This window comes from Carlito syrichta, unplaced genomic scaffold (genome assembly GCF_000164805.1).
Source record: "Carlito syrichta isolate Samal-C Ts95f unplaced genomic scaffold, Tarsius_syrichta-2.0.1 Scaffold149354, whole genome shotgun sequence".
Classification (NCBI taxonomy): domain Eukaryota; kingdom Metazoa; phylum Chordata; class Mammalia; order Primates; family Tarsiidae; genus Carlito; species Carlito syrichta.
In genome coordinates, this window is record NW_007093450.1 from 5,096 (window position 1) to 18,294 (window position 13,199).

At 54.2% G+C, this 13,199-nt stretch overlaps 1 protein-coding gene across 2 annotated transcripts in view; it reads right to left on the reverse strand.

The window, feature by feature from the left end:
- ESYT1 (extended synaptotagmin 1) overlaps positions 1-12,403 on the reverse strand; it is a 15,856-nt gene extending 3,453 nt beyond the window's left edge. Inside the window, exons 1-23 of one of the 2 annotated variants that reach the window (XM_021708817.1) lie at positions 12,360-12,403; positions 12,040-12,174; positions 11,843-11,916; positions 11,663-11,735; positions 11,114-11,203; positions 10,878-10,933; positions 8,626-8,749; positions 8,362-8,538; positions 8,185-8,267; positions 7,780-7,828; positions 7,566-7,652; positions 7,372-7,464; positions 7,077-7,178; positions 6,838-6,924; positions 4,915-5,064; positions 4,437-4,592; positions 4,140-4,316; positions 3,897-3,979; positions 3,731-3,779; positions 3,535-3,624; positions 3,316-3,411; positions 2,695-2,766; positions 2,517-2,603 (exon numbers count right to left, since the gene is read on the reverse strand). In XM_021708817.1, the coding sequence (XP_021564492.1) occupies positions 2,517-2,603; positions 2,695-2,766; positions 3,316-3,411; positions 3,535-3,624; positions 3,731-3,779; positions 3,897-3,979; positions 4,140-4,316; positions 4,437-4,592; positions 4,915-5,064; positions 6,838-6,924; positions 7,077-7,178; positions 7,372-7,464; positions 7,566-7,652; positions 7,780-7,828; positions 8,185-8,267; positions 8,362-8,538; positions 8,626-8,749; positions 10,878-10,933; positions 11,114-11,203; positions 11,663-11,735; positions 11,843-11,916; positions 12,040-12,138 (2,154 nt within the window). In that variant the 5' untranslated portion in view covers positions 12,139-12,174; positions 12,360-12,403. The remainder of the gene's footprint in view (positions 1-2,516; positions 2,604-2,694; positions 2,767-3,315; positions 3,412-3,534; positions 3,625-3,730; positions 3,780-3,896; positions 3,980-4,139; positions 4,317-4,436; positions 4,593-4,914; positions 5,065-6,837; positions 6,925-7,076; positions 7,179-7,371; positions 7,465-7,565; positions 7,653-7,779; positions 7,829-8,184; positions 8,268-8,361; positions 8,539-8,625; positions 8,750-10,877; positions 10,934-11,113; positions 11,204-11,662; positions 11,736-11,842; positions 11,917-12,039; positions 12,175-12,359) is intronic. The other variant, XM_021708818.1, reaches the window with a different exon arrangement.
- Between the last annotated feature and the right edge of the window lie 796 nt (positions 12,404-13,199).

Genomic DNA, 13,199 nt, shown 5'->3' on the forward strand with positions numbered 1-13,199 from the left:
AAAAAAAAAAAAAAAAAGGAAGCATTACGAAGAAGGGGGTTAATCCCGGTGTTTCAGGTCCAAACACTTGGACTCGAGTGATCTTGAGAAATTTCCCTTTGAGAAGGGCCAGGAAGCCATGTTAACAGCATGGTCCCTTTCTCTTTTTTTTTTGAGTAAGAGTCTCACTCTGTCACCCAGGCTAGAATGCAGTGGCATGTTCACAGCCACCATGGCCTCATCTCATCCTGTGGGGCTCAGGCAACCCTTCCGCCTTGGCCTTCAAAGTGCTGGGACAACAGGCACATTGCCACCATGCCCAGCTAATTTTTAAAAATTTATTGTAATATGAGGTCTCGCCAAGTTGCCCAGGCTGGGTCTTGAACCCCTAGGCGCAGGCCGTCCTCTTGCCTCCACCTCCCAAAATGCTGGGATTACAGGTGTGAGCCACCGCGCCTGGCTTCTCTCTTTTACCAGAGTAGGCTATACTGTCTTTACTTTGTAAACTTTCAAAAATTATACCAGTAACAGCTGCACAGAGTGCAGAAAAGAACATTAAAATGGAATTAAACATTTCCTGCCCATCCACCCATGTTGCCATACTCCGACCGTAACGGCCTTCAAACCCTCCCATTTTCCTTGTTTTAGTGTAATTCTGACTAATGTGCTGCAAGATCTGTGGATTCCCTGCGTCAAAGATGAAGCGAGCTCACACTTCCCTACCTATGTTAACAGTTATGTTCTTTTTAATCGATTAGTTTCTATTTTAACTCATGTAATGCTCTTAGTGTTCTGGCAGCTTTAGAAGGAAAGTCTTGAATCCTCACTCCAAGAGAAGAAATTGGCGCTCGCAGGCGACCTTCCACCTGTTCCATCCCTAGGTCCCACGCCTCTTTGGTTTTTGTTTCTCCGTCAGTCCACTCAGGTTTGATTTCTACTCCACTCAGTTCCTCCAATCGTCAGTGACCTCCTGGCTTGCACAGGCTGTGACTAGTCTTCAGCCGTCTTATTTTACCTCCAGGCAGCATCTGGCCACTTCCTCTTTTTTCTTTTTCTTTTCTTTGAGTTGGAGTCTCACTCTGTCACCCAGACTGGAGTGCAGTGGCCGCCCCACCTGCTGGGCTCCGGCGATCCTTCCACCTCAGCCTTCCGAGTAGCCGGAATGACAGGCGAGCGCTACCACGCCCGGCTGATTTTTTGATTCATTGTAGAGATGAGGTCTCGCCGCCCAGGCGGGTCTCGAACCCGCGGGCTCAGGCCATCCACTCACTTCAGCCTCCCAAAGGCGCGGGATTACAGGCTGAGCCACTGAGCCGGCTACTTCCTCTTTTGGTTTCTGCAACCTGCCATTTCCCACCACTCTGGTGACACTTCAGGCCGCTCCAGGGGCTGCTCCTCCTCCATCTGCCCTGTAGTTGTTGGGGTGCCCAACATGTCCCTCCCGGGTCTCCTCTTCACGCTGCACACCCTTTAAGAGACTTTGCCCATGGCTGTAGTTGCTGGGTCATGCTGCTCCAACCACAAGGGCGAGGGAGGAATGCCATGTGGGCAGCAGATTTGCCTTCTGGGTGTCTCCCCTTGGACGTCCTGGGAGCACTCGCGTTCTGACATTCCCTCCCTAAGTTGGCAATGGCACCCTTATCCCCCTCCATGTCAAAACAATCTCCAGTGGTAGCACGCGCCTGTCGTTCTGGCTGCTTGGAAGGCTGAGGCAGAAGGATCGCCGGAGCCCAGCAGGTGGAGGCTGTGGTGGCCAGGAGCGGCCACTGCACTCCAGTCTGGGCGACACAGTAACACTTCAACACACATACAAAAAACAAAAAACAAAAGCAAAAACAAAAACAAAAAAACCCCAATCTCCAAATCCCACCAGGCCCTTGTCATTTCCTGCATCAATGACTCCAACAATCTTTCCACCGACCTCCCTGCCTCCAGTGTTGTCCTTCCCAGTCCATTCTTTATCCTGCTGTCAGGATGATCTTCCGAAAATGCAAATCTGGATGTGTCACCCTTCATTTCTTCAAAGGCATCCCTATGCCTTTAGGATAAAGTTCAAACTCCTAGCATATTTAAGAGCCCCAGGTATGGTGGCTCACGCCTGTGATCCTAGCACTTTGGGAGGCTGAGGCTGGAGGATTCCTTGAGGCCAGGAGTTCGAGGCTGCAGTGAGCTGTGATTGTGCCATGGCACTCCAGTCTGGGCACGACGACCTGGCTCTGCCTGCCTCTCTAGCCTATAATAAATTTGCCTTCTCTCTCCTCCCTTCTTTTCCTGAGCCACGCCTACCTACCCTTACACTCGGGTCACCTAAGGATGCCTTCTTCCTACCTCCACCTTTTCCCCAGGCTGTTAGAACTCTCCTTTCTTCCACAGTGCCTCTTACCACACTTGTATTTCTGGAAGTATTGTCTGGTTATTTTTCTCCCACAATGGAGTGTGAGCTCCATAAAGATAAGACTGCAACCTTGTCTCTGCAGCCCCTGTGTCTGCTTCAGTGCCTGGCCCTGCTAAATATCTGATGAATGAATTGACCATACCTGCAACTCCAGGCTCTCAGTGTGTGGCCTCCTGATGAGAAAGGAGGCACTCTCATCCCAGACAGGGGCTGAGCTCTGGGAAACAGTCTGTTGGGGGTGAGGGGTGATGATCAGTGGTTACACTCCCTCCTCTGCTCCTCATCCCTCCCGTCCTTAACCCTGCAGCCCTTTCCAATACCTTGGTTTTGTGAGAAGTATCCCCCACGGTGAGAGTAGCATAAGGGCTGGGAGGCTTGATGCCTTTTCGGAGCTGGAAAGAGAATATAGCATGTTAGTCTTTTTTTCTCAAGTGGGAGTCTCACTGTATTGCCCAGGCTGGAGTGCAGCGGCACGCTCAAGGCCACCACAGCCTCGACCTGCTGGGCTCAGGAGATCCTTCCACCTCAGCCTTCCAGGTAGCTGGAACTACAGGCATATGTCACCACACCCAGGTAATTTTTGATTTATTGTAGAGACTGGGTCTCACCTTGTTGCCCAGGCTGGTCTCGAACCCGCAGGCTCAGGCAATCCGCTTGCCTCGGCCTCCCAAGTGCTGGGATTACAGACTGAGCCACCGAGCCCAGCCACATGTTAGTCTTAAATGTGGACCTAGTTAGGCAGATCCCCCCTTGCAAATGATGTCCACAGCTGGCAGCCACGTCTACATGACTTGACAGCCACTACCCTTGGGGCCTTGCACAGACAGTTCTTCCCACCCCCAGCAGCACCCCTAGAAAGAGGGGGACCGTTTACTATTCCAAATATACCAGGAGGTGGAGGGAGGGCCCAGGGGCCGCAGGGGACGGGGAGCAGATCTCACCGGCAGGTCTTCTGCCCGCTCCAGGTAGACGGACAGTAGGGCTGCTGCCAGTTCCGCACTCTTCTGCGTCTGAATCAAACTGTTCACCTGTAGCACCTGTGGGAGGGCACAGGCTGGGGAGTGGTGACTAACCCCTGGGGCTTGGCAGGCCTGGAACCCTGAGAAGAGTTCACTCTGCCCGGCCCTGGGTCCCTTCCTTCCTCCCATCTCCCACCTCACCTCCTCTAACTCAGCAGCAGTGGGCCGGGGGGTGAGACGCTCCAGACGCAAGTGCAGGCGGCCCGACGGGACGTCCTCCAGAGTCAGCCACTGTGGAAGCCGGCAAAGTGAAGATGGGGATAGAGGGACCAAGGAACTGGGAGGATGGGGCTTGGGCAAGATCAGGAGGGACTGGTGATTCTAATCCTGTGCTCACCTCATCCAGGAAGCCGCTGTTTAAGACAGTGGTCAGGCTCACTTTACACCTGTAGAGGAGAAAGGCGAAGACAGGTAGATGGTCAGGACACCTGTCTGTCTGCCCGGGGCCAGCCTGTAGCCTAAAGAGGCCCACCGTCTGCCCACCTGGACTCCCACCTTCTCACCTGCCCAGAAAGTCATCCTTGTCCAAGTCCTTGTCAAAGACTTCAACCTCTAGCTCTTGGCCTGGAACTGATGTGACAATCACCTAGTGGGAGAAAACAGTGCAGACAAAAGGGGATTCTTTCTTCCTCCCGGATGACCAGCGCCCCCACTCAGCTGAACCCCAGAGGCCTCTGGACCACTGCTCGAAACTCGGGGGAAAGAATAGGGAAGAACCGGAAGAGTCCCAACCACTCGGCTCTGACCTCAAAAGCCTCATTCCAGCGAGGATTGAGATCTTCCCGGACAACACGGCTCCGGAAGCTTCGTCCTGCCAGCTTTAGTTTGACGTAGGGGTCCGACTTGCCCTTCACCAGTCCCCCCAAGAAACGGTCTTTGGCAATCAGGTCCTGGGCTTCTAATACGTGGATCCGAAGTACACTCTGCAAGAGTGACAGATGGGGTCCCAGATGGCAGTCAGAGAGTGAGACCTGTTAAAACAGCCAACACAGGCTGTGCTCTGGGTAGGCAAACAGACCAGTCTGTTCCAGATGCAGGCTCACCTCGGTCCCAAACTGGCTGTCAGGAGTCGTGTGACAGGGTCGAGGTGGGGCATCCACGCTGCTGCCCCTCTGGGGGCTCTCACTATCCGTGTCCCAGGCCCCCGGAGTACCAGGCACAGTGGGGAAGCAAATTTCTGACGAGTCCAAGTACAAGACCTGGGAAGGGTTGTGCGAGGGCCGAGTCAGAGCGTTAGCCGCCAGCAGGCAAGGCGTGGGGAGCAGAGCGGAGGCTCTCGGGGAAACCCGTCCCAGTGGCTGGGCTCATCCCTCGAGGGTTCCCTCCACATCGTCCCTGGCTCACTCGTCTGAGCCATCCGCCATTACCGTCACCAATCCGACCTGCAGACTCTTGTGTGTGTTCTGCCCAGTGCTCCTACGTGCACTAACTCATCACTCTCAAGGGCTCTCCTTCCCCACTCCTAGCACCAAGGAATCCACAGGCCTCTCCGTGCCCCCAGCACCCCCTCCGTTTCCATACCCTCATGACCAGTTTCATGTAGAGCCTGGAGTTGGCGCCAGAGCTGCTGAGCTGGAACCACTGGTCCAGGGTGAGCTCAGGGGCTGTCAGGAGGCGAGCCAGAGGCAGCATCAGGGCCCCTAAAGTCAGGGCCCGGGAGTCATCCTTCACCTGTAGGTCCAGGAGGGAATACAGCCAAGGGATCAGGGAAGAGGGAGGCAGTTATACGTAGCTCCAGCTTCATCCCTCTCTGCACCAATCACGAATCTTTTTTTTTTTTTGAGTTGAAGTCTCACTCTGTTGCCTAGACTGGAGTGCAGTGGCATGCTCCCGGCCACCACAGCCTCGACCTGCTGGGCTCTGGCGATCCTTCTGCCTCAGCCTACCAAGTAGCCAGAAATACAGGCATGCGCTACCATGCCCAGCTAATTTTTTGTTTTATTGTAGAGATGAGGTCTCGCCTGCCCAGGCAGGTCTCGAACCTTCGGGCTCAGGCAATCTACTCACTTCAGCCTCCCAAAGGCGCGGGATTACAGGCTGAGCCACTGAGCCCAGCTCTGGCTAATTTTTGATTGATTGTAGAGACGAGGTCTCGCCAAGTTGCCCGGGTGGGTCTCAAACCTGCGAGCTCAGGCAATCCACTCACCTTGGCCTCCCAAAGTGCTGGGATTATAGGCTAAGCCACCAAGTCCAGCCCAATCACAAATCTTTTGTTCCACTTGGAGCCATCTTTTTATGTCCTCTGCCCACTCCACCTTTATACATTTTGTTTGTTGTTTTTCGAGATGGAGTCTTACTATGTTGCCCCAGGCTGGTCTCAAACTCCTAACTCAAGCGATCTTCTAACCTCAGCCTCCCATGTAGCTGGGACTAGAGGTGTGAGCCACAACACCCAGCTCTACCTTTGCACATTCTGTCTCCACTACTTACAAAGTTCTCATTCCCCTCTCTCTTCCTATTTATATACTACTTATCCTTCAAGGCCCAGGCAAAATCTTACTTGCTTTATAGAATCTCTCTAGTTACTTCAGCCTCTGCACCTTTCTCTGGCCATTCTTAGTGCTGCACTATGGATATTTTAGTCCCACTAGCTCATATTTAATTGTCCTTGAATGATTTTGTTTTTACATTTAAAAACACTTTTTTTGAGATGGGGTTTCATATGTAACCTGGGCTGGTTTCAATCTCCTGGGTTCAAGTGATCCTTCTCCTCAGCCTTCTGAACTAGGAGTCACTGCGCCTTGTTTCTTGAATAACTTTATATATGTGTCTTGTCAATGAAACTGGCCACAAAGTTCTGTGAGGGTAGATACTATGTTTCATGCTTTTTCTTTTCTTTATAGAGATGGGATCTTGTCGTGTTGTCCAGGCTGATCTCAAACTTCCAGCCTCAGGCAGTCCTCCCACCTCACCTCCCAAAGTGCTGAGATTACAGGCATGAGCAACCATGCAGGGTCATGCTTTTCTATGACCTTTAAAATGCTAGGTATTAATGGTTTTATTGGGACATTTACATACCATAAAATCACTCCTTTTAAGCATATACCCAGTGATAAAACATGACTCCAGAGCTGTGTGTGGTGGCTCACGCCTGTAATCCTAGCACTTTGGGAGGCAGAGGAGAGAGGATTACCTGAGTACCCAGGGGTTCAAGACCAGCCTGGGTCACATGGCGAGACTGCCTCACTATAATAAATCAAAAAATTAGTCGGGCTTGGTGGCGTACACTGTGGTTCCAGCTACTTGGAAGACTGAGGCAGAAGGATTGCCTGAGCCCAGCAGGTCAAGGCTACAGTGACCATAAGCATGCCACTGCACTTCAGCCTGAGTGACAGTGAGACTCCAATTCAAAAAAAAAAAGGGATCAAAGGAGAGAAAAAATGGCACAGACCCAGGAAGACAGAATGGGGTACTCAGCTGGGGAGGACTAGGTGGTGACCTCACCTGCACATCAAGCTCCTGGCTTCGAGGGTCTTGTAGGAAGAACCGGAAAGCTTCCTCCCATGCCGGGCAGCTGGTGTTGTAGACAGCCTGGAGACGTGGAGGAGGGGTGAAGGGCCTGCACTGCAGCACCATTCCCATCTCTCCAGAAAACCCTGCACTTTCAGGCATCTACAGGGGGGACTTCATCCCATGGGCAGGCCTCCTCCGCCTGACACGCACAATGACATCCTGGCCCTCACCTTGCTCTCCTGAGTCACATCCTGAACTGACAGTTGCACCATGGGATTGGGTTCCTTGTTGCCCTTCTTCAGCTGTGGGGAGCAGAGTTCAGAGATCACCATCTTGGGTGCTTTTGTTTTGTGAAGGAAGGTGGGATCTCATGGGAATCTTTTCCTGGACGTGGATCTGGTCCCTTCCTGGGAACCCTCGTGTCACACGTCGCTGCTTCTGGAGCAGAGCAGGCAGGGGCATCTGCGTTCTCAGCAGGGAGGGTGAGGCTGCATCCCGGGCCCCCCGTGCACCAGCCACACTCACAGGAAGATCCTGGGCCCGGTCCAGGTAGACAACCAAGATGGCGGCTGAGGGGGGCTCTGGTCGAGAGGACACTCCCCGATTCCACTGCAGAACCTGGGGCAGGTGGTAGTGGTCAGACCTTGGTCTACCCACTCCCTTGCACCTCCAGCAACCTGCTTCTCCCTTGCTGGCTTTCTGTCTCCCAAGGGGCTTACCTGTTCCAGTTTTTCCGCATCTGGCAACAGGGACAGCCATTCCAGCCTCAGGTGAACTTGGCCTTGCCCACCTTGTAGAGCGAACCACTAGAGGAAGAGGCAGAGGAAAGCAAGGTGGGGTCTAGAGGTCAGGACCACCGGGTCCCCACCTATGTGGCGACTGTCGTCTGCCCAAATGGTGAGAGTACCCTCACTTGCCCTTCCCCCAACTTACGTCATCCAGCACACCAGCCTGTAACACCTTCCCTACATCCAGCTTCATTCTGGGGGGCAGGGAGGGGAGAGGGTAGTGAGAGGGAGAAAGGGGAGAAAGGAGGGAAAGGGGCAGCGTAGTCATGGGCAGCCTGTCGCCGGCCCTCCACTCTCCCACCCAGAAACGACAGGCAGGTCTCAGCCTCCCTTCTCCTTACTCTCAGGGCATGTCCACTTGTGTGCATGAACACGGGTAGAGGTGGGAAGGTTGGGAAGGAAAATGACACCTGACTGCCAGGCCCAGAAACGACACTAGTGACCTCTAAGACCTGGGGCGCATCGGGCTGCCAGGCCCAGAAATGACACTAGTGGCCTCTAAGACCTGGGGGGCATCGGGACCATAGAGTCCTAACCCGGGCAGTCTCACCTGCCCAGGAAGTCATCTTTATCTGGGTCCTTGTCAAACACCTCCACTTCAATCTCCTGCCCCGGGACCTCGTGGACCATCACCTGGGGGACGCAGAGGGATGAGGGTTCATCAGCATCATTCTCATAACCCCCGGGGCCTCTCACGTCGCACAGCCCAGTTCCTCAGCTCTCCCACCTCGTAGGTCTCTCCCCACTGGGGGTTGAGTTCCTCATCGATGACACGACTGCAGAATGTCTGGGTGCCCAAACGCACAAGGGCGTAGGGGTCAGACTTGCCCTCAATCAGGCCCTTCACGTATTTGTCCTTGGAACTCAGCCCCCGAGCAGCCAGCAGGTGAACCCGAATGATGCCCTGCGGGGAGGAATCAGATGGTGAGAAGCTAAGGAGCCAGCACAGGGTCCCGCGAGAAGCACCTCTCTAGTGCAGGGGAGGCCATACCCTGGGCAGAGGGGAACGCAACTGGGCCACATCGTGAAGGTCAGGCACCAGCGGCACCAGGAGTCGGTTGGGCAACACCAGGAAAGCAGCGATGGAGTCCATGATCATGGTGTCAGACAGGGAGCTGGGTGGAGGAGTAGAAAGGGGTGGCTATGGCCCAAGTTCCAGTTTTCCTCCATCCCCAACTACCGATTTTATTTACTTTTTTTTTTGAGTTGGAGTCTCACTCTGTCGCCCAGACTGGCGTGCAGTGGCCGCTTCCAGCCACCACAGTCTCGACCTGCTGGGCTCTGGCGATCCTTCCGCCTCAGCCTTCCAAGTAGCTGGAACTACAGGCGCGCGCTACCACACCCGGCAAATTTTTTGATTTATTGTAGAGAGGAGGTCTCGCCAAGTTGCCCAGGCGGGTCTCGAACCCACGGGCTCAGGCAGTCCACTCACCTCAGCCTCCCAAAGGCGCAGGATTACAGGCTGAGCCACCGAGCCCAGCTTGATTTTATTTACTTATTTTTATCTTTTTATTTTTTATTTTTGTTTTATTTGTTTTTGTTTTTTTGAGTTGGAGTCTCACTCTGTTGTCCAGACTGGAGTGCAGTGGCCGCTCCCGGCCACTGCAGCCTCGACCTGCTGGGCTCCAGCGATCCTTCTGCCTCAGCCTTCCAAGTAGCTGGAACTACAGGCGTGCGCTACTGTGCATGGCTAATTTTTTTATTTATTGTAGATATGAGGTCTCGCCAGGTTGCCCAGGTGGGTATCAAACCCCCAGGCTCAGAAAATCCACTTGCCTCGGTCTCCCAAAGTGCTGGGGCTACAGGTGCGCCACCATGCTTGGCAAAATTTTTTTTTTTTTTTTTTTGGAGTTGGAGTCTTACTCCATCACTCAGGCTGGGGTGCAGCGGCATGCTCACAGCCACCCCAGTGTCGATCTGTTGTGCTCTGGCGATCCTTCCGCCTCCACCTTCCAATAGCTGAAACTACAGGTGTGCGCTACCATGCCCAGCTAATTTTTATTTATTACAGAGATGAGGTCTCGCCAAGCTGCCTGGGTTGGTCTTGAACCCACAGGCTCAGGCAATCCATTCGCCTTGGTCTCCCAAAGTGCCAGGATTACCAAGCCTGGCCTTGTTGGTTTATTTTTTATTTTTTTTTTTTATAAATAAGGTCTCACTAAGTTGCTCAGGCTGCTCTCCAATCCCTGGGCTCAGGCATTCCTCTCGCCTCCACCTCCCAAAGCAGTGGGATTACAGACATGAGCCACCGTGCCTGGCCTATTTTATTTTTTTTAGAGACAGGGTCTTGTTCTGTAGCCCAGGCTGGAGGGCAGTGGCACAATCATAGTTCATTGCAGTCTCAAACTCCTGGAATCAAGCAATCCTCCTGTTTCCTGCCTCCAGTCAAGGAGCTGGGGCTACAGGTGAGGGCTACCAGGCCCAGGCCAGTTACTTTTTTTCATTTGTAGAGATGGGGTCTCATTATGTCTTGAACTCATGGCCTCAAGTGATCCTCCCACCTTGGTCTCCCAAACTCGCTGGGATTACAGCTGTGAGCTACTGTGCCTAATCCTCAGCCCCAACTGTTTCCCACAGCCAAGGGAAACCTAAAGCTCTCAGGAAACGCTTTTGTGAAAGTCCCCTTGGCTACACCCCACCTTCTGATGTCTCCCTTCTTCATTGCCATGCCCAGCTCTCCTTTCTCTCTTTTTCTTTCCTTCTTGAATCTTCTTTCAAGAAAAATCTCCTTTGTTTTTATGCCGTCTTCAGCTCTCTTCATTCCCTACCAAAAGGCACACTCTCAAGCCAGGCGTGGTAGTTCACATCTGTAACCCCAGCACTTTGGGAGGCAGAAATGAGAGGACTGCCTGAGTCTAGGGTTTGAGATCAGCCTGGGCAACTTGGCCAGACCTCGTTTCTACAATAAATCAAAAAATTAGCCGGGTGTGGTGGCACATGCCTGTGGTTCCGGCTACTTGGAAGGCTGAGGTAGAAGGATCACTTGGTCAAGGCTGCGGTGGCTGTGAGTGAGCCACTGCACTTCATCCTGGAAAAACATTAAGACTCCACCCTCAAAAAAAAAAAAAAAAAAGGGCACATTCCCCCCACAAAAGAAAAAATCACATTATTTCAGGGGTATCTGATTTTCCCTCTAAGATGAAACTCCTAGAGTACACAAGCTGCATCTTCTACTGCTCTGTGTCTCTTAAGCCCCAAACCAGGGCTGGAACACTCAGCAGGTACTCAGTAAGGCCTTGATACCTAAGTCCTGGGATATCCAGCAGGTTGGTCATCCCTGTCCAGTTGATGTCCAGGGTCTGGAAGGAAAGACGGGGGGGGGTCCGGACTGATCCTATGGGGCATGGCCACACCAGACCAGCAGCTGCCAGACCCCTCGGCCCTCTTGTCAGTTCCCTTCTCCCTCCCCATAGCTATCCACCCTCCCCCTCCTAGTCCTCCTCTGCCCCCCCCCACTGGCCCACAAGGTTTTCTCTTACCGGGCGTCGGATAAAGAACATTGACACGGCCCCCACAATGGGAAGGTCCCCCATAAGCGGCTCGAGAATCACCCGCAGGACACCATGTAGCTGGGGCAAGAGGAGAAGATTGAATGAAGGCTTTCCCTGAAGGTCCCCTGTCCTCCCAGGCTTCCCCAGTCCTGGTTTTTCCAAGCTACCACTTCCCCATCTCCATGAAAACTTAGGACTCCAGCCTGGGTGTGGTGGCTCATGCCCATAATCCCAGCACTTTGGGAAGTGGAGGTGAGAAGACTGCCTGAGCCCACGGGTTTGAGACCAGCCTGGGCAACATGATGACCTCATCTCCAAAATAAATCAAAACTTTAGCCGGACATGGTGGCACGCACCTATGGTTCCAGCTACTTGGAAGGCTGAGGCAGAAGGATCACTGAGACCAGCAGGTCAAGGCTGCAGTGGCTGTGAGCATGCCACTGCACTCCAGCCTGGGCAACAGAGGGAAACTCCTACTCCAAAAAGAAACGAAAGCTTAAGACTTCCTACAAAGTGGGTCCCCAACGTCTGCCCCACCTGCATGCCCTTGACTCCTGCTTTGCAGAAATATTTCTTCACTTCCACATCAATCTGCACATCACCTACGTAGCTGGGGGTTGACAGAGAAGAGAACAAGAGGGTCATCACTAGGCTGAGGGAGGTGATGGGGGAGTGAAATGGCCCGAGCTGACCAGGAAGAGTGGTGAGCAGCGTTACCTGATGTTCAAGTCTAGCAGGATCTGCTCTTTCCTCTGTCCAGGGTGAACCTTGACTCCTATGACCCGCAGTGGCTGGGGAGAGGGGAACTCTTGAGGAAAAGTGGAGGGGAAGCAACGGGGAGCTCGGTCCCCTCTGGGCCACCCACCCTCGTGACCACATCGCCTCCCTTCTGGTACCTTCTCTCCCACACATACCTTTTCACCCAGTTCCACCCGTGTAAACGTGAACGTCTGCAGATGCGGGTTAGACCCCCGAACAGCGGGGGCCACAGTTTCAGCCAGAAGCTTCTCCATATACTGGCCCAGGAAGGGCCAGACCTGGGCCACAATCTGGGAGGAAAAGGAGACGGTCACAGGAAAGCCGGGTCCCCTCTTGAGCCAAGTCCCTTCAGAACCCTGCCCACAGAGAGCACTGCGGGACCAGGCTGGGGCTAGACCTGAGGGCTGCAGGCTCCCAAGAGAGGGGCAAACCCCGTTCTCCTCTCACGAGGAACAAAACTCAAAGCACTCCTCACCTTATTTAGCCATTCCGCCTTTTCCACATCTGGAAAGCTGACCTGGAGGCAGAGGCAGAAAGAGCGATGAGCACGCCCTCTGCACTGGGCAGGAAGCTTGCAGAGAGGACGCAAGAGGACGCGGAGGGACTCCTCACTCCGGTGGGGCGGCGGAGAGTCTGGGGGCTGCAGCTTCCACCGAGGGGGCGGGCAAGGCGCAGGCCTCGCAAAGTTGCTTTGGGAATAGCTCAGGGATGGGAGCTGCCAGTTGCTGGGCAGAGGGGAGGCAGGAGGTGGAGAAAGGCACATTCCTCCTGGAGGGGGAGGTCCAGTCGGAGTTTGAACGAATCCTGGGATTTGCCTGGTCTTCCCTTCTCCCTCGAGACTGGGGCTTCCAGGGCAAGAAAGCGAAGAGGGAAACAAGTCCCTGGGTCAGGGAGGGACCAGAAGGCCTAAGTAGGCTCTAGTTTTGTGTCCTTTTTTCCTTCCTTCCTTCTTTTCTCTCTCCGACTCCTTCACGGGAAAGAAGAACACTCGTGCTTTGTGCCGGGGGGAAGGAGATCAGCTTCCACGATGGCAGCAGGAGGCCCAGCCAGCTGCTGCCTGGGCTGCAGGTCCCCGAGGACCGCTCCCCCCTTCCCCTCCTCGGCACAGGGCCTGGGAAGCAAGGCCGTGCTGCCGAGAGTCCCCTCTGGTTCTTCCCTTCGGCCGTTCTCCCGCGGGACCGGCACCTGCGCGGGGAGCGGCCGGGTAACGGCCCAGCCCGGCGAGGCTGGGAGGAGGCAGCCGCCCCGGCGTCCGCCAGAGGGGTCTCGGCCCCAGCGCTGAGCGCAGCCCACGGCCCGGAAAAGGGTGGGGCCG